Raw genomic sequence first — 25,311 nt, 5'->3', positions numbered from 1 at the left:
AAGTAGATGAGCATCTCACATCAGGTTGCTTCTGTTCCTCAGCTATGAAAATGAACCCACAAAGACAACACCACTGATCCCGAGCACCTGGGCTGGCACTTAGGCCACCACACTGTCTCCTCCACCATCGGATTTATCCTCATCCCTGCCCTCGACCTCTGCAGTGCAGCACACCCCTCCTGACCTCCCTTTCCAGCAGGCACCACGCCAGCCTCAGGATTTGGGGTGAATTGGGAAGCGCATTCACCTTCACTTAGAGCTGGGGAGACAGAGGCAAGGGAGGCAAAATGACTTGCCCCAGGTCACACAGCTCAGCAGTGGCAGGGCTGGGACCAGCACTCAGGGCTCTGAGTCACCTCACTGTGGCTCTCAGGCACAAGCTACAGCAAAACCACCTTCAGGCCTCCCCCACCCTGTCCCTACTCCCTGTGGTGCAGGCCTTGGCAGCCACACAGAACCAATATTCAAGCCATCTTTTCTCCTCAGGTCAAAAGTATCTGGCATTGCCATGGCAACCCTGGGTCTGCAGAACAGCTCTTGTGGACAGAGGCCTCAGCCCCAGAGCCACATGTGTCTTTTGTGGCCCAGTGACAATGATGTATCTGTCCTTGTGCCTGGAGCAGCCAGGGCATGAGGAGTCTCAGGGTGGGTTTAAAGGAACTGGGCGGTGCTCTGAAAGGAGACAGGTTCTCCTGTTCTCTGAGCAGGGTCTCCTGGACCCCATGGCACAAGCCTGGAAGATCCATGGGGTCTGTAGCCAGGCCTGGTCAGAGAGGTGCAACTCTGGTGATTCAGGGTCAAGTTCTTTTCCAAGGGCAAAGAAATACTATCCCCTTACAAAGGTGGGCCAGTCACAGGTAGTGCATGAGGAGGGAAGTGATGAGATGACTGGGCTTGGAAGGATGAAATCTGGAGAAGCAGCTGAGTCAGGGGTCAGGGGAGACTCTTGGCAATGGTGGCGGGGAAACCAAGCACACGTGTCTGCTGGTGGTGCTGCGGTGAGTGTGTCAGAGGAGAGAGAAGTGGGAAACAGGCACGTGGGGGGCTGAGATGACAAGGTGGCAGCAGGAAGCCTCAGTCTCTCCCCACGGGCCTCTGCTCCTCATCCCTACACAGGAATTCCTGCCACCCTGTCTTGTCCCCATCACCACTGGGCTGGAATGGAAAGCAGCAGAGCTCAGGGCTGGGTAGCCCATCTCCCAGCTGGCTGAGAGCATTCCTGGAGGGAAGGCCATCCACAGAGCTTAGGTTTTTGCACTTCCTTGTTTGCATCAGTTTTAAAGAAATTCATTTTGAGGATATGGCAGTGGAGGAGGACCAGGGCTGCAGTGTCTTGCTGCCTCCTGTGGGTCAAGAGCCTGTTGGGTGAGGCCCTTCCCTCCTTCCCTGCCCTACCCTCCAAATTGAGCCTGCTGGGTCCTCTGAGACCCACCCCGGGAGCAGCCAGAATCCCATTTATGGGCCACTGTTTGCCTGGCCCTACCTTCACCTCCCCAGCACCTGCTGCCCTGAGGCATTAAGCGGGATCTCACCCCCACCACAGCCCAGTGGGATCTCGCCCCCACCACAGCCCACTAGCTCTACTGCCTTCTAGCTATTGAATTAGGGCTACTCATTTCATTTTGCTGAGCCTTAACGTTCTTAGCTGTGAGTTGGGGATATCATCTGCTGCACAGCATTGGATATAATGAGACACTTTGAGCAGCTTATATGCAGTAAGCACTTGAGAAACCTTGGTTTCCCTCCCATTTAGAGGTCTGAGGGCCATGCTTCCCATGGGTAGCCAGTTCAGCAGAGGCAGGGGGAGGCTCAGGGACAGGGGAACATTCCTCTCCCTTCCCTTTCACCCAGCCTCATTTTCTCTGCATGGCATCCTCTGAAATTCCATCTAGGCCCCTGTCTCTGGGAGTCACTGAATACTGATATCTAATAGCGATTGCTTACTGAGCATCTGGAGATAATGGTGTGTGTTTCTTCGTACCAAGCAGCACCTGTGAGGAGCTAGGATGGGCCTTCAGCATCCCACCTTGAAGGAGGGATCTGTTCTCTGTTCCCCTTTCCCACCTTTTTCAGACTTTCTTAATCCTCACAGGAATCTCAAAGGTAGGCATTATTACCCCAACTTTGTAAATGAGCAAACTAAGTTTCAGAGTGGGCAAGTAACAGGCAAAGTCACACAGCTCATTAAGTGATGGGGCCTAGATCAGACCAAGTAAGATGCCAAAGCCTGCATCCTTGCATCTTTTCTGCTACATCACATTGCTTCTTTGAGCCATCTCATAGCTCCCTGAAACACCCAGGTCCCCACCCACTGTCCTTTCTGCATCCCCCACACCCATAGAAAAAGACAAGTCTATTAATGCGCTGACTCCAAGATCCCTGAGCTCTGGGACTCCATAGCTGAGTACCTTGGAGGAAGGGGCCTTTTCCAGGTGCTCACGAACACAGCCATGCCCTCCTCCCAGGAGCTGACCATCTCAGGGATGGGAGGGAGGCCTGCTGTCCTGCAGCCATTTGCAGGAGAGGGTGTGGGGCCAACAAGAACCCCCTTCTCCCATCCTAGCACCAGAAAGCCACCCCCTTCCCCACAGTGAGCCAGGGCTCTTGCCTGTGTGTATGAAGAATGGGGTGCTTTCTGCTTTAATGCAGAATTAATTGAATCCTGGCTCTGCCATGCCACTATTCCCATACTTCATCTTAGCCAAAAAGCTAAGAAGTGATGTGTGCCACTATTTCCAAACCTAGGCACGTTTCTGACTCTCTCTGATCTTCAGTGTTCTCATGTATGTATAAAAAAAATGAGAATATGAAATAAGATTTTTAGCAGGGTGTGGGGGTCCTAATTAAATGAGACAGTGATTATTAAAGCCCCAACCATGTGGCTTGGGTATGTGTGTGTTGAATCACTTTGTAAGTGACAGTCACCACCACCAAGCAAAGAGGGTCATTCAGGATTCCCTTAACCTGAGGCTGGGTCTTCCCTAGGGTCACATGCCATTAGGGTATGCCTGTACATTTACATGTGTGTGTGTGTATATGTGCATGTGTGAGAGAGATCCATGCACAGAAAACCAAATCTGTGAACAAGATGCCTTCTCAACCCTAGTGCCTCAGTGGTGTGAGTAGGGGGTTTCAGCTGACAAGATTGATGGGAGTCCCCATTGTACAACTCCAGACTGGCCGATGGTACCCACCCACCAGGGTCCCCACCGTCCCTCCTCAGAGCTTACCTCATTGTTGACAAAGCAGTACAAGATGGCCACCATCAGCCCCTAGAGACAAGAGTCACATCAGGAGGGAGGAAGCAGGAGGGTGGTGACCTGAAGACTGGCCCCTGGTCAGAAGCACCTTGGGACTCCATCCTCAATACCCCCCTCCCCAAATCCAGCAGCCCAGGCAGATCCAGGAATGGCACAGTGGCTTCCCTCTCATTTCCTTTCTGAAGGAACACCAGAGTTGCACCTCTCTGACTAGGCCTGGCTACAGGCCCCAGCTAGCCTCTCCCCATGGATCTCCCAGGCATGTGCCGTGGGGTCCAGGAGACCCTGCTCAGAAGCTACCCAGAAGCTGTAGAGATCCTACATCCAACCTCTCCTTGAGGAGGCCTGATCCAGTGAAGTACAATGACTCTGATCGTGGAGAACATTCCCCACCCCAGCCCCATCTGTTCACGCAGGAGACTCAGGGCTCCAGAATTGTGCTCTGTATGTCTGCACATGTATGTAAATACACACACATGAGCCCACATGTGTGCAGGCATCTCGTGACATTCGTGAGGGGCAGGGACCAGTTTTTTGTATTTTTACACCCCCTTAGCATCATCTAATGCTAGTGGAGAGGATCAGTTCTTCTCTTTGAAACTGTGACACTGTAACTCTGGTTTTAACACCTCTGAGGCTCCTCTGCAAAGCGAGGCTAACCCTGCACATCTCCTGGGTTCCGTGAGGAGTGAATGTGCAATTCACTCCTCATAGTGCGCAGTTCACTCCTTTACATTTTACATGCAAAAATGCATGTAAAGCACCTGGCAGGGTGCTTGTCACCCAGTAGATGGCAGCTGCAATGCCAGGCTGGGTACCCAGAGCTACATCCAAGAAGGTTTCTTGTCCCATGTGCTTATAGAGAAGACTGGCCGGGGTATTGGGACACCTGGGGATACTAGTTCTGGCTCTGCTCCAACTAGGTGACTTTGGGCAGGGATCACTCCTCCAGGTCTGTCTTCCCACCTTTTCCATCTGCATGATGTAGGCTGGTGTCTGTCCCACCCCTACTCTAGGACTTTACAAGCAAGTGTCCCCAACCATGAAGTCACCTGGAAGGAGGTAAAGGAGAGCTCCGTGAACAGCTTGATGAAGCGCAGGGTGCCCCGGGCATGCTCATCCATCACAAAGGCAAAGATGACCTCATGAGTCCCCAGCAGGGGGATGAGTGTCAGCGTGGACTTGGCAAGTCTGAGGGGCAAGATGGAGATCTCAAGCCATTCTGGGCCTCTCCCATGGACTCTTTTCCCCTTTCTCTACCCTCCCCACTTCCTACCAAGTCCTGACATCTGGGTCATGGATGTTCTCCCACCCCAAATACCCTGGGACAGTCTGTCTGGAGGGAAATAATGAGGTCAAGACCCCAAGAAGACCAGGGGCTGCCGAGAGACAGGGCAAAAGCAAGGGTTTGGGGTCCCAGGCCAGGCCTGGGTGGAAGAAGAGGTTAGCGTAGGGCTCTAAGCTAAGCATCCCGGGATCTCTCTTTCTCTCTGCTAGAAGGAAAGGGGCACCTGCTGAGGGTCCTCAATAAATTCAGCTCAGTTACATCACCTGCATTTGATGTCTGTCTTGCACATGAGATTGGCCTTCAGTTTGGATACCACGATGCAGATGACCCGAACAAAGATGAGGAAGTTCACCTGCGGGGTGGGGCCGGGATTGGCAGGGGGCACCAGCCCAATCCTATCATAGCTGCCACTCCCATCCCTGACACCATCACTCACCCCAATGGCAAAGAGAATGGGCAGCCGGATAATGAGCCAGTAGTTCATGTTGGAGTTCCTGGTCCAGCAGCTGGGGAGGGAGAGAGATGCATGCATGCATCCAGCAGGACTCACAGGATCCCCAGCTCAAGTGCGGGCACAGGGGCCACTGATGCACATGGCCATGTCGAGTGCCACACACACAGCTCCCAGGAGCCACCCAAAAACCAGTCCCATAGACCCACAGAGCCCTGCCAATGCACAGCCCCACAATACACACGTACAGTCCAAATACACAGTCATACACAGAGATGCACACAGCCCCCAAACAAGCTTTCAAGGACCTACCAACACAGTCATGTGTTTTCGCAGAATCATATACAAAATGACACAAACATTTCACTGTTTCACATAAACAGATATTACAGAAAAACCTGCAGGAGGGCACCATGTACCCCATAGACCCAGTACCGTTAGTCATCAAACAATCCTGGGACCAGGCAGGGGCAGGGAGGGATTAGAGAACAAAATCCACATTCTAAGCTCCTGGTCCCCACCTTTATCCTCCCAACAGATGGGTGCCCCAGGTACCAAGGAATCCCATGGACCTTGAGGATGGCGACCTGAACACATCCACCCCCTTGGAGCAGGACACTCACCCCTCGTCCTCATAGAGGTACTTGACAATGCCCCAAGGGACAACAAACAGCAGGGGGACACCTAAGAGAGAGGGAGAGACAGAAGGGGAGAGGGGCTGGCAGGCCAGAGCCACAGTCCACGTGCCGAGGCCTCTCCCTGCCCCAGGCCCTCACATTTCCAGCCTCTCTCTTTGCCTGGCCTCAAACTATGCTTTCTAGTTTTGTCTGGGCACTTGGGAGAACAGAGGCAGCAGGAGCCCCATGCAGACTCCCAGACTCTTCCTTACAGAGAGGTCCTCATCAGTCGTCAGTCCCCCACCTCCTATGTGCCAGGCACACTGTCAGGACTTGCCCTGAGAGTCCCGGCTGAGTCACCAGGTCACAGACACCCAAGTAGCAATGGGACTGGGCTGTGCAGTGGAGACAGCATGGTGGATGAGGCGAGGCGCAGGGGAATCCTCTGATGCCCTTTTTCTCTCTTGCTTCAGCCCACATTGCCGCTCTCAGTCATCTCCTTCAGGCACTGGATGTCCTTTCAGTCATCTGTTCCCTACCCCTGTACACCTGCAAGAGGGCTCAGCAGAATCCTGGAATGGAGACAGGAGCCCAGTCCTTGATGCCAACTGACCAACTAACTGTCCGCAGTGGACTACAATAACAACAGCTACAACAATACTACTCTCCACTCAGCTGAGACTTGATTTGTGTGGTAGACGGCCTCTAAGATGACCCCTAGGGATCCCCACCACCTGTGTTCTTACTTTCGTGCAGTTAATCCACATTGTATCAGTATTGTTTCATGTGACCCATGACATCTGGCAGAAGTGATGCCATGTCACTTCTGATTGTTATAAAAGACACTGTGGCTTGTTTTGCAAGCTCCCTCTCTTTCTCTGATCATTTGCTCTGGGGGAAACCAGTTGCCATGTGCTGAGAGAACTCAGAAGGCCTAGATAGAGGTCTCTGCAGCAAGAAATGGAGACCTCCAGCCTCGGCCAGCAAGGAACTGGGTCTTCCTGCCAACCGCCTCGTGAGTGAGCTTGGAAGTAGATTCTCCATCCCCAGTTAAGCCTTGAGATGACAGCAACCCTGGTGACAGCTGGCTGCTTCTCTATGAGTGCCCTGATCCTGGAAGGAGGTCTCAGAGAGAAGGGACAGCAGGGGGTGGGGGATGCCCAGAAGGAAGCTACTGTATGTGTATGTGGTTCAGGAAATCCACATGCTCTTGCCTAGAGAGTTTTCTCTCTGAGATCCTGACCCACAAGGTACCCAGCTAAACTGAATCAAGATTCTAGGCCACAGGAACTGTGACATAACAATGGTTAGTTGTTTTAAGCAGCTAAGTTTCAGGGTTAATCATTCTGTAGCAATAGAAAATTAATACAGCTGGTTCCCAGTTCCTTGAGGGTAGAGCCCAGGCCTCACTCACCTTCAGAGCCTCAATGCCCAGCTCACCCTGAGAGCTCAATCTGTGTTGGTTGATTTAAAATTGGATTGTCCTTCCTCACATGACAGATGAGGAGATGGATCAGGGGCTCAGAAGGGCACAGGTGGGGCTCGAATCCAGGGCTGCAATCCCATGCCCACTCCCACCGCCTTCAATGGCCTTCTGCACTGGCTGTCTCCATGCTTGTCTCCACTGGTGCCTCCCTCAGTGTTGATGTGTCTGAGATAGGTAAGCGTGTACATATTAAGGCATGTAGACACGTGTGTGTGAGGGTGTGGTGGGTGGACCATGAGTGTGCACGTGTGGCTTTGGGGAATCTCTGTCAGGAGCACATTTCCAGGACAGAACCACTTCAGAGCCTTTCCTGTCACGATTGTCTATACCTTTAGCACATCAGTGTCCACTCAACAGCAGCTACTAAGCAGTTTGTGTGCCCAGATCTACTGTGCTTGATGATGCAGGGAGAGATGGAGGAAGCAAAGGAGCCCCAAGCTGATCAGCATTCTTCATCAGCTCTCTCTCTCCAGGCCCATTTATTTCTACATAAATCAGACCTCTCAGCATCCAAGGTGCTTTAGTGACAGGCCTTTATGAGACTGGACAAGGAACGGGATGATCTCCAAAGGCCCCAGCACATGGCACGGGACTGCCACATAGAAGATGACCAGTGAGAATGGAATGAATGATGGGTGAGTCAATATACCAATGAGGGAAGGAAAATTCTCCAGGCAAGAGCATGCCGATTTCATGAACCATGTACACACGCAGAAGCTTCCTTCTGGGCGTCCCCCGCCCCCTGCTGTCCCTTCTCGCTGCGACCTCCTTCCAGGATCAGGGCACTCACCCATGTTATCAGCCAGACCCGGCAAGTTTCACTCATCGTCAGCATTTCCTTAACAAGGCCTTTTCAAAAAACACAGCCACGAAAGCCCTGCCGCATGCAAACATTACACACTCCCTGCTGGCTTCATCTTTCTCCCATTTAGAAAACGAGCAAGACAGGTTGGAGAAAAAAGCTCAAATTAAGACACACAGAACTGGCTCCGGGAAGTAATGATTCCCCCATCCATCACCTGCCTCCCTCCTGCACAGCCTCCGTGTGGATTTCTACGGGCCCCCAACTGCCTGGGGACTGCAGCAGAAGCTGCCATGCCCTTTGGGGGACCTCTCCAACTGCGTCAGAGTCCTAATTTCAATTCTTCTACTTGCACACGAAGCTAAAAGTTGTTTCCCAAGTATCCCAGCTTGGGCAAGGCCTCCTGGCATCACGTTCAAGCTCCTAGTAACCTGTGAATCTCTCTCCATCTCCCCCCACCACAGTTCATCAAGAAAAAGGTATTCAGATTGGAGCAGGGTATCCTCTGGGTCTTGCCCTTGTGCTCCCACAGACCCTGAGCCCTGAGCTGGGGTGTGAGGTGGTAGGAAAATAACTTGGCCCTCCCTCCCCCATCTCCCACTCAGAGACCTCTAGGGCAGTGTGTCCCCACCAAACTCCAACGAGCCACCCCCGCTCCTCTGCACACATCACACACGTCCCTTGATTGTTCCTGCCCTCGGGTCGCCATGGTGACAGGCACTAACAGCGCTGATGCTATTTCCTAGAATGGACAGACACCGTCCCCCACCCTGAAGACAGCCTTCCCTGAGCCGACCTCAATGGCCTCCCTCCTCCCCAACCCCTAGTGAGCTGCAGGGCCCTCCACCTGCTCTAGCAGGAGGAAGAAGCCTCGGGGAGAAAAGGCCAAGGAAGGGACTGGGTCCTGGGGGAGGAGGAGGAAGGTGAGAGCAGGGGTCTATGAGCAGGAGCCAGGCCTACCTGCCCATCTGTGCGGAGGCCTGAGCCTTCTCAGGGATGCTGCAGGGAACCAAAGGGACACTGTCCAGGCAAGAGAACAGGGCATGATGGCCACAGGCCCAGAACCTGGGAGTCAGGAGGCCTGGGTTCCAGGGCCTGCTCTGCCTGTAAGGCCCTGACAGCTCTGGGCCTTGGTGCCCTCAAGACACTGGTCACATTAAAATCTCTCAGGCTACTCTTCTCCCGGTGGGGGCTGTACAGAGCAGAGTGGCTGAGGAATACCAGTAACAATAAATGAAGGGCAAGGACAGGGGATGGAGAGCTTGAGAGGGCGGAGAGCACAGAACCACGAGGGCCAGTGGCCTGAGGCACTTTCCTGAAGAGGCAGCGGACCCCCTGGTGTGGGAAGGATGCTCCCTGAACATTCCTGCATGGAGAACAGCCTTGCAAAGGCCCGGGGGCAGGACTAGTCAGGGAAGAGGAGTCTGGATGTGTCTCAGCTGGGAAGTCCCTGGAGGTCGGTGACAGTGGCAGCCGTGGTCAGAGCAGCATGAGGTGGGCGCATGAAGGAAGGAGGAGTGAATGAAGGAGTGGCAAGCAGGGCAGGGGATGGTGTGGAACAGGACAACTACTGTGGATTCAATGACAGATTAGGGAGGGCACCGGGCAGGGCCTATTCTCTGGGCACCGTCGCCCCCTCCAGAAAGGCCTGTTGCATGTTTTCCCAGTGGTGAAGGGGATCCCAGCCCCCTGCCCAACCCCAACACTGCCCCTCATTACAGTCCCACGTGGTGAGAGGCAGAAGCACAACCAGAAATGTTCCAGCAAAAAAAAAGACACAATGGTTCTCGGCAAACTTTTTTGGCTAGAACATTTCCAGCTGGGCTCCAGTCACATCCGCCGTCCACCCTTTCCTTGGCTGGCCTCTGGTCCCCCTGCCCCACCATACCTGGTTCTCCTGTGAGCCCTTCTCTCCACCATCATGTGACAGAGCGCCAGCAGGCTCCCCCGAGCCACGCCCCTGACCTCTTGATCCCCTCCCCACCTTGAGGCCCAGGACTCACCATTTCCCTCAGGTCCTCGGGCTGCCCAGGACTGGGTGTGAACTTATGTCCCCATGTGGTCTTAAGAGGACAGTGCATACCTCCAATGGTATGCATGATAGTGGTAGAGGGCGGTGTTTGGCCACATGGGGTGGAGGCTTCCATTAAGGGAGGAGAGTTATGCAGAGGAGGGGAGGACCATAACCCCCTACAGCATCTTAACAGCCCACGGGCAGAAGGTCCTGTGCCCAGGAAGGGGGCTACCCAGTGCAGTGGGCCCTGCCCCTTGCTCAGCAGTGCGTTCCAAGTACCATGTTAGAAGAGGGATCAAGGTCTCCCACCCCCATACCACAGGTTCGGGGTGGGTGACGGTGGGCCTTACCCCAGCCTACGCTCACATAGAGCCTGAAGATTCGTTGCTCAGAGAAGACCGAGAAGGCCAGCAGCGTGTACAGGTACACGCCCTCCACCAAGAGCCAGTAGTAATTGGCCGCCACACAGTATTGCATGAGCAGAAACACCACGCGGCAGCCCAGAGAGTCCTGAGGGTAGAGGAAGGGTGTCGTGGGGACAGCAGCTCTGCCCTCTGCCTCTCTTGATACCATTCCCCATCCTGCTCCAGCCACTCTCCTGCCATGGTTAATGCAGGAGGAGACAGCTCACATCTCTGGCTAGGGATAGTGCTAAGGACTTTATCTGCTTTAGTGCATCGAATCCTCATTATCCTGATTGGAAGAGAGTAATATTATCCCCCCCGCAGGTGAGAAGTAAGTGGCTTCTCACTTATTTCTCAGCCTCAGAGAAGTAAGTGACTTGCCTAAAAGTGTACAGATAGTAAGTGCCAGAGCTGGGATTCAAACCCAAGTGTGCCTCCAAAGACTACTCATTTGTGTCAGACTGGGAATTCCCAAGGGCAGTGTCTCCTCCCTTAGACTGGGGGCTCCCCAAGGCAGACTGCCTCTCTCAGCAGACTGGAGGGTCCCAAGGTGAACTGCCTCTCCCATCAGACTAGGGGCTCCCAAAGCCTTCCTGGCTAGGACTGGTCAGCTCTTGCCTTCCCCTGTCCCAGGCCTGGCTAGGGTGGCAGAGGCAGGCCTCCTCCAACCACCCATCGCTCCCAAGGTGGTCCTGGATGCACCACACACCTGGTAGGAGAGGAGCCCATCCCACTGGTGCTGCTGGGCGGCCGTGCTGTACATCCACTTGAGGGCTGCGTCCTTGATGAAGACGGACAATGCTCGCAGGATGAAGGATGCAAACAGGTTCAGGTGGATGTAGTTCCGGGTGCAGTGCAGGTGTCTGAGGGAGAAAGCAGGGCCCTTCCCTGGCAAGGCAGCCAATGGTTCTGCTCTACAACCCCAGGCTCTCAAGCTAACACACACATCAGGTATGTTTCTGGCCCTGGGATTGTGCATGTGTCCTCTTCTGTGAATACCCTTATTCCCCATCATCATGAAAATCCTCTGTCCAACTCAAATCCTGCCTCTCCATGAAGACTTCCGCTGTGTGGTCACTGCCCTCTCCTCCCATTCACATTCTATCCTTCTCTCTGCAGCATCCCCTCTTACACAAAGTCATGCATAACCGAAGAGATTTATGCACGAGGATCAGTTTCCCCAACGGGAACATTGCTTCTTCATGACAGGGCCCACATCTTAAATGCCTCACAGAGGCAGACAAGGACTAGGCACTTGGTAGGAATTCAGAAACTACTGGATAGTTTTAACATCCTTTCATGTGAAAATGTGTAGCAAATTGAAAGTACAGGGGCATTTCTTAACCTAATAAAGGCTATTTACCTAACCAGGAGCAAATATCAATCCTAACTGAGAAACCCTGGGAGCATTTCCTCTGAAATCAGGAACAAAATAAGGATGTCTGTTATCATTGCTTCTAGTCAACATTGTAACTACAGATCCTGCCCACGATAATAAGGCAAGGGAATAATGTACAAGGATTGGAAGTAAACAAAATGGTTATTATTTGTAGATGATAGATTATCTTCATAGAAAATTGAAGAAATCTACACATTATTAGAACTAATAAGACAGTTTAGCAAGGTTGCTGATAAGTATGTTTGTATATGCCTGTGTTAAAAAAATTTAAAGTAAACGTTTGAAAATAATTCATTTGCAGTATTTTAAATTAACTACCTTGAAATGAGTCTAACAGAAGATGGGTAAGATCTCGATGGAGAATTTTATGAACCTTGCTTAAAATCATTAGTGAAGACTTAAATTAGTGGGAGACAGATACATCACATTCACAGGTAGAAAAACTCGCTATCTTAAAGGAGTCAAGTCTCTCCATACTAATAAAAATTCTAACTTATTTTTAAAGTAGAACTTTAACAACTTATAAAGAAGAGCCAGAGCTAAGAACATTCCAGACACTCCTAAAGAATCACAGAGGAGGAGATTTTGCTATATGATTTCTAGTAAATTTACAGTAGTTAAGACACGGTGGTATTGGGATAGGGAAAGATAAACAGCCTAACAGAAAAAACCGTAGGTGACTGAAACCAACCCACTCGTATATGGAGCCTTGCTACATGGAAGGGCAGTCATTGCAAACCAACAGGGAAGGAAAGGCGATCAATAAATGGTACTCAGGCAGCTAATTCCACATATAGAAAAAAAAATGAAATCCTTTATTTATAGCATACACAAATATGAATTCCAAGCAGATCAAAGAACCATAAGGAAGAGCAAAACTCTGAAACTTGCAGAAAATATAGGTGGCCATCTTTATGACACTAGGGTAAGGAAATATTTCTTTTTCTTTCTTTCTTTTTTTTTTTTTTTTGAGACAGAGTCTCGCTCTGTTGCCCAGGCTGGAGTTCAGTGACGTGATCTTGGCTCACTGCAAGCTCCGCCTCCCGGTTTCAAGCCATTCTCCTGCCTCAGCCACCGCGCCCGGCTAATTTTTTTGTATTTTTAATGGAGATGGGGTTTCACCGTGTTAGCCAGAATGGTCTCGATCTCCTGAGCTCGTGATCCGCCCACCTCGGCCTCCCAAAGTGCTGGGATTACAGGCGTGAACCACTGTGCCTGGCCAAGGAAAGACTTCTTAATAAGACTGTCCACAATTTGTTCTTTGGAAAAAAACGAAAAATTTTAAACCAATCAATAAAATTAACTGTTATCAATTGGTAAATCTTTATTGATAACTTTTATTTATCAATACTAAATTGATAAACTGTATTCCATTAAAATGAAGAACTACTGTGCAGAAAACACCATAAAATGAGTGAAAAAAATAAGTCACAGACTAAAGAGAGGGTAAATTCTGGATTAGTATCCAGAATATACAATGAATATGTAAAATAGAAAAGAAAAATCCAAATAAGCCAATGAAAAAGTAAGCAAAGGATATGAAAAAGCAATTCACAGAATAAATCATGAAAAAAATGCTTGATCTCTCTGGGAATCTGGAATATGCAAATTAAAATCATAAGGCAGTTTCAGATACTTCAGGTTAACAACAATTAAGTCTGAAAACACTAAACATTGGTGATAAGGCCAAAGGAAGCTCTCTTTTATTACTGGTGAGAGGGTAAACTGGTGTGACCACTGTGAAGAGCAACTTAACAATACCTAGTAAAATTGTAAAAGCAGGTGGTAGTCAGACCTGGCAATTCTACTCCTAGGTATATGCCCCAGAGAAATACACAAGTAAGAATGCACATTGCACCAACATTTGTAATTCAGAAAGACAAAAAGAGAACAACTCAAATGTCCATTAAAAGGTTAACAGATAAACTGTGCTCTATTTTTTTTTTTTTTTTTGAGATGGAGTCTCGCCCAGGCTGGAGTGCAGTGGCCGGATCTCAGCTCACTGCAAGCTCCGCCTCCCGGGTTCACGCCATTCTCCTGCCTCAGCCTCCCGAGTAGCTGGGACTACAGGCGCCCGCCACATCGCCCGGCTAGTTTTGTGTACTTTTTAGTAGAGACGGGGTTTCACCGTGTTAGCCAGGATGGTCTCGATCTCCTGACCTTGTGATCCGCCTGGCTCGGCCTCCCAAAGTGCTGGGATTACAGGCTTGAGCCACCGCGCCTGGCCAATAACTGTGCTCTACTATACAATGGAATATGGAATGGTGGTCAAAAATCCACAAAACAGGACTACTTGTGTCAATGTGAATGAATCTCATACAAACATAATGTTGGACCAAAAAAATACAGGAAAATATTTCTATGATTTGAATGTTGTGTTCCTCCAAAATTCATGATAAAACTTAATCCTTAATGCAATAATAGTATTAAGAGGTGAGGCCTCCAGAAGATGATTAGATCATGAGGGCTCTGCTCTCAAGAATGGGATTCGTGCCCTTATAAAAGAGGCCTATGTGAGTTTGTGAGCCCTTTTGCCTTCTGTGATGTGAGGGCATAGTGTTCACTCCTTCCCCACCACGTGAGGACACAGTGAGAAGACACCATCTCAGAAGCAGAGAGCAGGCCTTTACTAAACATCAAACTGCTGGTGCCTTGATCTTGGGCTTCCCACCCTCTAAATTGTGAGAGATAAATTTCTATTATCCAAAAATTACCAAGTCTAAGGTATTTTGTTATAACAGCAGACACACACTAAGACAGAAATTGGTACCGAGAGTGGGTAGCCGTGAAACAAATAACTAAAAACGTAGAAGCAGCTGTGGAATTGGGTGGTGGGCTAGAAAAAAGTCTATATTTCCATAAATGAGCCATACAAGGTGATTCTGGTGAGAGCTCAGAAGAAGATGAGAGCTATGCAGAAAATTTCAATCTTTGTAGAGATTATCTAAGTGGTTGTGAACATAATAATGGTAGAAATATGAACAGCAAAGGCCATTCTGATGAGGTCTGAGATAGAAATGAGGAGCATTGCATTAGAAACTGGAGGAAAGGCCATCTTTGTCATAAAGTGGTAAAGAATTTGGCTGAATTGTGTCTATAACCAAGTGTTTTGTGGGAGAAAAGACGAGCAATGAAATAGAATATTTGGTGGAAGAAATCTCTAAGCAAAGTGTTGAGGGTACAGCATGGCTTCTCTTGACTGCTTATAGCAAAATGTGGGAGGAGAGAAATGAAAGATGGAATTTATAATCAAAAGAGAAGAAGAACTTAAAGATTTGGAAAATTCTCAGTCTGGCCATATTGTAAAGAATGCAAAAGCATGTTCAGGAGACAATGCCAAGGGTGTGGCCAAGTGAACATTTAATAAGCTTAGTATGGATAGAGGAAAAGCAGGTGCCATTCATCCAGAAAGTGGAAGAATGACCCTGAATGCATTTCAGAGATCTTTAGGCCCAGATGTCAGGGTCTTGAGAGCAGAACAGTTTTGGGGGAGGAGCCCAGGACACTGTGAGACATTGGAACTCACTGCTCAGGGCCACCTCCTGTCTCTGCTCCCTACACTGGGGTGCAGTGCTCCTTGGCCACCCTAGCTGTGGCTCAAGTGGGCCCAGGTATAACTCAGGCCATCCCTCTGGAGGACATAGCAGTAAACCTTGGCAGTGCCCATGTGGTGCTAACTCTACACACACAGAGTGCAAGAGCTATAGGGAACATAGCTGCTTCTTTGAAATCCAGGAAGACCTAGATTTCAAAGGATATCCTGGAAAGCCTCAGGGCCTGGGCAGAGTGGAGGTTTCTAATAAATTTATAGTAGTTAAGGCACAGGGGTGGGGCCGCTACAGAGAGTCCTGACTAGGGCAATGACTAGCAGAGTCATGGGGGACAAGATTCTCTCCCAAGACCCCAGACTGGTAGAGCCCCCAGCACACAACTCCAGCCTGAGAGAGCTGCCACATGAGCTGAATCCAGCAAAGCTGTGGGAGTGGGGCTTCGGGGAGACTTGGGGACCCAACTCCCACCTCTATATCAGGAAGGCAGGACACTGAGTCAAAGAAGATTATTCTCAAGCTTTAAGATTTGATCTTGTTTGTCCTGTTAAGTCTGGATTTACTTGGGACCAGTTACCCCTTTCTTCCTATTTCTCCCTTTTTTAATTTTAATTTTAATTCTTTATTTTGTTTCAGATAAAAAATAAACAATTGTATTTATTTAATGGTCTCTTACATTGCTCAGGCTGGTCTCCAATCTCTAGCCTCAAGCAGGCTTCCCACCTTAGCCTCTCAATTAGCTAGGATTACAGGCATGAGCCACCACACCCAACCCTTATTGCTCCCTTTTGAAATGAGAATGTCCATCCTATAAAATGAGAATGCCTGCCCCACAATTTCATTTTGGAAGCACATAACTGCGGTGATTTCATAAGTTCACAGCTAGAGAGAAATTTCCTTCAGGAGGAATCATCCCTTGAGTCTCACCCGTACCTGGTTTAAATGATACTTAGATGAGACTTTGGACTTAGACTTTACAGTTAATACTGGGATGAATTAAGACTTTGGGGCCATTGGGATTAAATGAATGCATTTTGTATGTGAGAAGGACAGGAACTGGGGGGCCAGGGGCAGAATGCTATGGTTGGAATGTTGTGTCACTCCAAAATTCATGTTGAAACTTAGTCCCCAAGGCAATAGTATGAAAAGGTGAGGCCTTTAGGTGACTGGGTTGATGAAGGCTCTGTCCCCACGAATGGGATTAGTACCTTATAAAAGAGACCTGAGGGTGTTTATGAGAGTTTTTCACCCATTTGCCCTTCTGCCATGTGAGGACACAGTGAGAAGGTGTCATCTTGGAAAGAGAGGACGAGCACTTACTAGACATGGAATCTGCTGGTGCCTTGATCTTGGACTTCACAGCCTTCAGAATCATGAGGAATATATTTCTGTTATTTAGAAATTACCCAGTCTAAGGTATTTTGCTATAGCAGCAGGAAACGACTAAGACAAATATGTTCAACACACTATTAAAAATACACAGAACTTTGCTATATATTTCTATAGCTACTCACAAATGTGGTAAAAGTTACAAGGAAATGTTTGGGAATTCAAAGAGGCACATTCAGGGCTTACCTCTGAGGGGCAGAGGGCAGGGAGAGGGATGTGATCAGAGAGGGTTGCCCAGAGAAGTGTAACTATGAGATGTGTTATTTCTTCGGCTGGATGGTGTGTGCATGAGTGATCATAATATCAGTCATTGCATTTTTGAATCGCTGGAATAATTCGTAATAAAAGAGGAGAATATTCACTGAGTGAATGCATTTATTGAGCACGGTGTGCCCAGGACTGTGCCAGGTGCCTTGAAGGTGGGAGGGGGAATGCCACCTCTCCTGCTCTTGCTGCCTGGTGTCCCGAGGTCTCATTCTCTCAGAATCCCTCCCTTCTTTGAACCCAGTCCCCCAGGCCCACCTCCACCAAGTACAGAGGAGTGGGAAGAACCTGATACTCTGTTCCCAGTTCCTAGTTTGGAAGGAACATCTTATCTAGGTTAGACCTAAGGAGGAGCTTTTCCACTGGGGCTGAAAAGCCCCAAAGGGAGGAGGATCTCTAGTCCCCAAGATCTTTTCTAAAATCATACTGACTTCTGAATTATTAAAGTTCCATATGTTCATTGGAGAAGATCTCCTGGGATTTTCTGTAATCCCATCACCGACGGTTAAGGTTTTGAGGTTGGTGGTGCATGTGTGGTATTTTTGTTCTTTTTTGCAGTACATATGCACACATTTACATAGTGGAGACTAGACTAAGAACACAGTATCATATCCTGTGTTTTCAACCTCATATTCTATGGTCAGGGCTCTCTAGAGAGCTCTTAAGAGAAGGAAGAATGTGCTGCGCTGTTGCTTTGATTTGGTGTTGGGCTGCTTCTCTCCTCTATCTGGGGGAGTTAGGATGAAGCGGCCCCGTCCGGGCTACCTTACCTGAAGCCAAGGAGGATCGCAGAGGCGATAACCAGAGCAGTGAAGGAGAGTGCGTAGCCCACCGTGTAGATGATGTAGAGGGACAGGAGCTGCTCCTCCGGGGAGCTCTGTGGCACACAGGGGACATAAGTGTACATGGGCAGCCCATGGCCCTCTTCCCACAACCTTCCTTCCCATGGGACAGAGGCAGAGTTGGGGCCCCAAGTCAGGACTCACCAGAGATACCGGGACCAAGAAAGAGAATAACCGTAACCTACAGCGATGGTTCTTGGATATCTCGGGCCCTGTTCCAAGGCCAGAGAGGTGAATACACACCACCTTTGTCCAGAAAGCATGGTGTACAAATCCCCCAGAGGCAAGGGGATGGATGAAATGACCGCAGATGCCCCCACCAAAGCCAAGGGTTTTTGCTCCAGTGAGGCCAGGACACGGCTCCCCGCTCCCTGGCTCAGAACCCCGCCTCAACTCACTCTTTCCCCTCGCTTGGACTCCTCACACTCCGACAGGTCCCTCCAGGGCAGGCTGGAGTTGTCCTTCTGCAGCCAGAGGCCTTCAGCTGTGCAGAACCGGTACACGTGGCCCTGCAGCACTGGGGTGGGGAGACCTGGCCCTGAGCCTCAGCCCAGAATAGGGCAGCCTGCCCAGTGCTAGATGCCCCCATTCCTCCCCAAACCTGAGGGCTATCCCTGCTCCCCCAGAATGGACCACTCTGAGTTAGTGACATCCTTTTCCCTCCTTTACACACACACACACACACACACACACACACCTGGACCTTCCTCTCCTGACATATACCCTGTTGGTCCAGGGACAAGATGGGGTCACCACAGTAGGGGCTCCTCAGCTCCACCCTCAGCCCTGCCTCTCAGCCACCCTAGGACACAGTTTAATGAATTCATGCCTTTGAGATGAGATGAGTTTTGCTCACTTCCATGTCCTTGCCTTAAGCTTCAAATCACACTACTGACAAGGTCTGGCACCAACCAGCAGCAGTCACTCGCTATTTCTGATTTTCAGGACTCAGCGCCCACCTCCCTCCCATACTCCTTGGGGAGAGCAGACCCTGGGAACAAGGTTAACACTGAGTTCCCAAGAGAAGGGAAGGGAGGCAGAGCACCAATCTGAGAGAGAGAGAGAGAGAGAGAGAGAGAGAGAGAGAGAGAGAGAGAGACAGCCCTGCCCATAAGAAGTCCTAATCTGATGGAGGAGACACAGACCTACCTGCAAGGACCTCCAGGTCTAAAAGGAGTACACAGCCTCATGGATATATGCAGCCTTGGCCTTTGGAGATCCCCCATAGAAAAGGGGAAGACCCAGCTCCTACCTTCATGTAGACTCTAATTATATGTTGGAAATGGAGATAGCCTTTGGAAAGAGGGAAGGATCCAGCCCCTGTCCTCAGGGAACTCCCCTGTCTGAGGATGGTGGCACCGTCCCTGGCTTCAGAGAATCAAGACTCACACAAAAAAGACAAAAAGGACCTCAGAAAGGAACAGCATAGATGGAAACCAACAGAGATCAAACACAGGCCCTGTAGAGGTGAGGTGGGGCATTGCCTGTGCCCATTCACATCCCAGGAGAGGCTGTCCCCCGCCATGCCCCATGTCCACCTACCAGGGAGATGGCTGGCCTGTGGCCTCAGGTTTGATGTGAGGCTGATAGAGACCACTGCTTATTTGCGTCCAGGAGGAAATGCTTCATTCCTAGCCTCCCTGCAGGGGAACTTAAGTTTGACACCAGGGCCAATGAACTTGGGACAAAGGGCACAGTGAGAGGGTGTGGGAGACATTGGCCTGTAGGGAGCACAGGGGGACCAAGAAGGGAAGCTGCAGGCGGGACGAACTTTAAAAGAGTTCAACATTCTAAAAGACTAGAAGATTTTTTAAAGACCAGCTTTCCCAGCTGTGGGAGGGAGGGAATGAAGGACGGAGAATGGAGAAGACACCAGAGGCCCACGGAGGGTGGTGACTGGTCAGTGTTCATGTGGAGAGACAGCAGTCAAAACTGGGTCTTGGCTGGGCGTGGTGACTCACGCCTGTAATCCTAGCACTTTGGGAGGCTGAGGCAGGTGGATTGCCTGAGCTCAAGAGTTCGAGACCAGCCCGGGCAACACAGCAATACCCCATCTCTACTAAAAATACTAAAAATTAGCTGGGTATGGTGGTGCGCTCCTGTAGTCCCAGATACTCAGGAAGCCGAGGCACAAAAATCACTTGAACTTGGGAGGCGGAGGTTGTAGGGTTGTAGTGAGTTAAGATCGAGCCACTGCAATCCAGCCTGGGCAACAGAGTGAAACTCTGTCTCAAAAAAAAATAAATGAATAAAGAACTGGGTCTCCTGAGAAGAGGCTTTATTAAAGTGTGGTGGTGGTGTGTGTGTGTGTGTGTGTGTGTGAGATAGGGACTGTGGCAGCCCCAGGGCCTGACCCTCAGGGGTGCAGGACAGGGGCAACCATCTAGTCTGGGGGTTCTATTTTTCACCCCAGCAAAAAATGTGGCAGGGACAACTCTACTGCAGAGTCCGATGACAGCCGTCTTCCAGCACTGTCAGCAAGGCTTGCCAATGGACCTTGCCCTTCCCCAACCCTGATCCCAGACACCAGGACAGCCTCCCTGCTCTTTCTTCTCCTCCTTCCCAGCTCCTTTCCCAGACAAACCCTGAACCAGGTCCCTCTTCAAGACACAGAAATTGTCTGGTTAACCCAGTGGGGAGAGTCAGCTTGCGGCATGACTCCTTCTGGAAGAACCTGTATTTTAAAGATACTTCACCTGGGAGGAAAATAAAAACCTGAAAATCTAATGGTGAAACTGACAGCAGTGGGAACGATGGTGTTCCAATACCCTTCAAAAGCATTTATGAACAAAATCAGGCGTATCCCCAATGGCAGAGAAGGGGACGTCTGATTTTAGCAATGTGAAGGGCCCCTCTCAAGCCCCCAGATGCCTCTCTTATCTGCTGCATGGATGCCTGAGATTCTTCACTGGGGCCAAGTCTTCTGACATGAGGAAAAATCAGTGTTCTCCTGTAGATACCCCCAAAAGCAGTGATGGGAACCTGAGCTGACTCCATGCAGAATGAGATGGTGTCAGAGCCTGCTCTAGCACCCTGCTTTGATGGGAGGAAATGGGGAGAAAGGAAGAAGGTTGAGGGGCCAGGGAAAAGAAGACACAGCCATGGAACCGCTGGCACACAAGACAGCTAAAGACCCACATACCCAGGACTCAGTCTGCAACCATGTGATGATAGTAAGAACCACTTCCCACAGCTGGCACAGGACCTGGCATACAGTAGGCACTGCCTTGTTGCAGGTTCCCTCACAACATGCTCCTTATACGCTCTTTCCATAGGCTGTGCCTTCACAGAACCAGTTTTTGAACACCTACTGTACACCTGACACCTTTGAACATTATAACCACCTTTCAAGGTAGGAATGGTTAGTCCCATTTTACAGATGAAGAAACTGAGCCTCTGAGTAGCCGTGTGACTTTCCTAAGATCATCAACTAGAAAGTAGCAGAGTCAAGACTAAAACCCCCCAGCTCTTTGCCTCCAGAGGCCTAAAGTTAGCGGCCAAACTTGCTGTTAATAGGAAAGAATGTGGCATGTGCCATTCTCCTCTGCCCTTCCTCTGGGCTCAGATTTCTCAACATTCAGTCTCCTCCCAGCAGGCCCCCTTGCCAGTGCAGACCCCCAGCAGCTGCACCATTCCCGTGCCCTCTGTTCAGAGCCAGTTGGGAGGGTGGGGAGGTGGTGTGTGCACAGATGTGTGCATTACCGGCACAGAGTCAAAGGATCACTGTGTCCCTCACTCAGCAAGCCTGTGCGAGTGCATCTGTCAATTACCCTTCATTAGCATCAAATATTAAAAGCCAGGCTGGTTCCTGGCTGGGCCCATGATCCCCAGACGCCCATCTTGGCTGGAGGTGGGGTGGGTCAGGGCATAGCCCTACTTATCAGCCCGGCTTTATCTGGCTTGGGAGGAGCTGGTAAATCACAGCCAGGGATTTGGCTCAAGGCTTGTCAACACAGGGAGGCAGCCCGGCAGCCACATGCCAGGAGGCCCAGGGATATTTCATTAAGCCAGACCCTGCTGCTGGAAATAAAACCCCCAATTAAACACTTCCCCTCCCGGAAGCTGATGCGCGCCTGTAATCAAGCTAACAGCCGCCCTTCCACGTGGGTGCTGGCACTCAGGGCCATGGAGAGCTGCTCATGAATCCATTAGCTCCTGTACCCTGGCAACGACGTGGCCAGCAAGGACTACTGGGCCCCATTTTACAGATGCGGCAGCTGAGACTCAGAGAGGCCAGGCACAGGGCCTCCCAAGGGAGTGAGATGAGGGTCAAAGGCCAGGCTCGAAATGAAGGCATCAGCTCCGGGCCAGGGTGAAGGGTACTGTAGAGCATCAGGGCTTAGGAGGAGCTCAGGTTCTGAACAACACAGACCCAAGTTCAAATCCTGGTTCTGCCTTCAACCAGCTGTGGGACGTTGGGCATGTCCCTTCACATCCTCAGGCCTCAGTTTCTTTATCTGTAAAATGGGAAGCATTATGACTTCCCAGAAGATAAAACATGTGAAGTGCCCAGTACATAGTAGACCTTTGAAACATCCTCCCCGATGCCGGTTTCTTGAAGGGGCACTTCTTCACTAAGACTGGAGATGGACACACCAGTTAGAATGGCAATCATTAAAAAGTCAGGAAACAACAGGTGCTGGAGAGGATGTGGAGAAATAGGAACACTTTTACACTGTTGGTGGGATTATAAACTAGTTCAACCATTATGGAAAACAGTATGGTGATTCCTCAAGGATCTAGATCTAGATGTACCATATGACCCAGCCATCCCACTACTGGGTATATACCCAAAGGATTATAAATCATGCTGCTATAAAGACACATGCACACGTATGTTCATTGCGGCACTATTCACAATAGCAAAGACTTGGAATCAACCCAAATGTCCATCTGTGACAGACTGGATTAAGAAAATGTGGCACATATACACCATGGAATACTATGCAGCCATCAAAAAGGATGAGTTTGCGTCCTTTGTAGGGACATGGATGCAGCTGGAAACCATCATTCTTAGCAATCTATCACAAGAACAGAAAACCAAACACCGCATGTTCTCACTCATAGGTGGGAACTGAACAATGAGATCACTTGGACTCGGGAAGGGGAACATCACACACCGGGGCCTATCATGGGGAGGGGGGAGGGGGGAGGGATTGCATTGGGAGTTATACCTGATATAAATGACGAACTGATGGGTGCTGACGAGTTGATGGGTGCAGCACACCAACATGGCACAAGTATACATATGTAACAAACCTGCACGTTATGCACATGTACCCTAGAACTTAAAGTATAATAAAAAAATTAAAAATTAAAAAAAAAAAAGACTGGAGATGGAGCTTGTGACACCACTTCAGCCAGAACTCCTCTGGGGACAAGCTTGGGCCCAGTCTCCTCTTGGCTACCCCAGGCTGTTGTAAAAGCCCCCAGGCTCAACATTACTCAGGGGAGGCACCTGCCAGAGTTTCCAAGAACTGTGAGTTACAGGTTTTTTTTAAAGCATTTTATGACTCTCATATAATTAGAACTAAGCTAACAAACAGGTAGAGATCAGGAGAGGGTGTAGCTAATGAGGCCGGAATGATTTGTAACAAGCAGATCAGCTGTTTATGGGCAAGGGAGGCTGCTGGAGGGCCCTCGGGCGGCCAACAGGCTCTCTGAAGCCACTTCAGCCTTCTCCTCCAGCTCTCGTTTGCGCCAGTCATTTCCTTTGAACATCTTCTGTCTTTGACTCATCTGCTCCTGCTCTCTCTGCACGATCTTGAGTCCCAAGTTCTCAATTAGAGGGGTCAGAATTCAAGGGCTTGGCTGACTTCTCCAGGACACCGTGTAGTTCCGCGGCCGGTAGCCTGGCCCCATGTCCAAGGTGCTGCCTGGAACCCTTGCTCCTTGGAGGAGCTTCCTTTTCCTTTCTGCATCTGCCTGTTCTTTCAGGTCTGGCCCCAGTCCCACCTGTCCTTGGAAGCCTTCCTAATGCCACCACACTCTTGGCAGAAGGGGTGGCTCTGGCCTCCCTCAGTACCACTGCCTGGGCTGCTGAGCCAACCTTCAGCTCCACGGAGAGGGGTTACCCCTTCTCCCCAGTGCACACACTCACACACCTCTAAGGTCTCAGTGGCATCCCTAGCTCCTAACGTGACCCAGCTCAAGGGTCTGGTGATTGTTTTGACTTGTGCTTTTTCTCAGATCACCCACTCTTCTGCTCCGTTCTGAACTCTAGAAGCCTGAGCCATGGGACAGCACCCCTCGGCTTCCCTGGCCTCTGCTGGGTTGGGCCAGTGGGAGGCATTGGCAGAAGATGGAAGGCCAGAGGGAGAGAGATGCTGGGTGTTCTCCCCTGCTCCCTCCCTGCCTTGATTTGAGGTCTGCCAGTGACTTTGCCCCTCTGTGGCCACAGCCCTGCTGGTGGCTTCTCCACTGTAGCCCAGCTGTCATGGGGACCCCCAGCCCCATTCTTGTCCCTTACTTCTCAGGTCTAGGGGTGCTCAAGCTTTCCATTGTTGTAGTCCCTGGTGCTTTATATGCCTTATTGGTCCCTTTACCTTGCCCAGCCTCTGAAAAGGACCCCTGTCCCACATTAAATTCTCTCCAAATTGCCAACTGAGCATGTTTTCTGCCAGGACCCCCTTCCTTCTCCCTGACACCAGGGCACACTGTGACGTTTCTCCACAGGCTACTCCCTTGATCAGCCCAAGAAAACTCCAGAACTGTCCCCTTCTTCAGAACTGCTCCCACACACCTGGGTGGGGGTCAGGGAAGCCCCTGCTGCCAACCTTTGCCAAGGAAAGCTCCGGGAGAGGCCAGAGACAGCAACTATGCAGCTTGAGCCTGTGGCAGGTGTCTCTGTGCATCCCTAACTCAGGGAGTGGGGAGAGGGAGGCAGAGTCGGTGATTCTGAGTGTCAAAAAAGGGAGTAAATTAGCCTGGCGAGTGGCGGGGGGAGGGGGTGGGGTAAAGGCTGGCAGGGGGCCTGTGCAGTGGCCGTTATCTTCATGGAGAAAGCAATAAAACCATGTACACTCATAAATGGGCACCACCAGGACCTATTTCCTGCTCAAATAAAATTAAAGGTGATGGATGGAGCTGCAAGCGGCAGGCAGAGCTGGGGGCGGCTTAGTGCTGAGTGATGGGCCCTGTCCTACGCCCGGCTCCCTGGGGTCTAGAAGCCCGGCAGACGCTGGCCAAGCTGCTAGTCTCAAATCTATGGGAGGCAGAGAAAGCGTGTGTATTGCAGGAAGTCAGGGAGGTATGTAGGGAGGTGGGAAAAATTAACAGCTACCATTTCTCAAGGCCCTGTGGTCCTCCCCACACCCATGTCACTTGGCTCTATCCCATCTCCCAGATGAGTCAAGCAAGGCACAGAGAGGTCTGGCAACTTGCTCCTGCTCACACAGCTAGTCAGCAGAACCACCAGATTGCAGAGTTCATAGGAGAGGGCAGACAGCTCATCCCTGTCCCTAGAGGTGTGCCCAGACAGCAGAGGGCATCCAGACCACTCATCTGTCTCCAGGCCAGAGTCACATGCAAGGGCACCCCTCAACCCT

General features: G+C 50.4%; 1 protein-coding gene across 3 annotated transcripts in view; it reads right to left on the bottom strand.

Moving 5' to 3' along the window:
- The window catches only part of GLP1R (glucagon like peptide 1 receptor), a 43,404-nt gene that overhangs the window by 7,370 nt on the left and 10,723 nt on the right, over window positions 1-25,311 (bottom strand). For all 3 annotated transcript variants that reach the window (XR_004438711.1, XR_004438712.1, XM_033217045.1), the window contains exons 4-12: window positions 18,163-18,281; window positions 17,693-17,799; window positions 11,032-11,185; window positions 10,269-10,428; window positions 5,623-5,683; window positions 4,985-5,054; window positions 4,812-4,900; window positions 4,313-4,451; window positions 3,231-3,272 (exon numbers count right to left, since the gene is read on the bottom strand). Coding sequence is in view for 1 of the 3 variants with exons in the window: in XM_033217045.1 (XP_033072936.1) it covers window positions 3,231-3,272; window positions 4,313-4,451; window positions 4,812-4,900; window positions 4,985-5,054; window positions 5,623-5,683; window positions 10,269-10,428; window positions 11,032-11,185; window positions 17,693-17,799; window positions 18,163-18,281 (941 nt within the window). In the remaining 2 variants the exon portion in view is untranslated. The remainder of the gene's footprint in view (window positions 1-3,230; window positions 3,273-4,312; window positions 4,452-4,811; window positions 4,901-4,984; window positions 5,055-5,622; window positions 5,684-10,268; window positions 10,429-11,031; window positions 11,186-17,692; window positions 17,800-18,162; window positions 18,282-25,311) is intronic.

Source organism: Trachypithecus francoisi, unplaced genomic scaffold, assembly GCF_009764315.1.
Source record: "Trachypithecus francoisi isolate TF-2019V2 unplaced genomic scaffold, Tfra_2.0 Lachesis_group10, whole genome shotgun sequence".
NCBI lineage: Eukaryota > Metazoa > Chordata > Mammalia > Primates > Cercopithecidae > Trachypithecus > Trachypithecus francoisi.
Note: the sequence above shows the minus strand (reverse complement) of the source record. Positions and strands in the feature narration are given on the sequence as shown.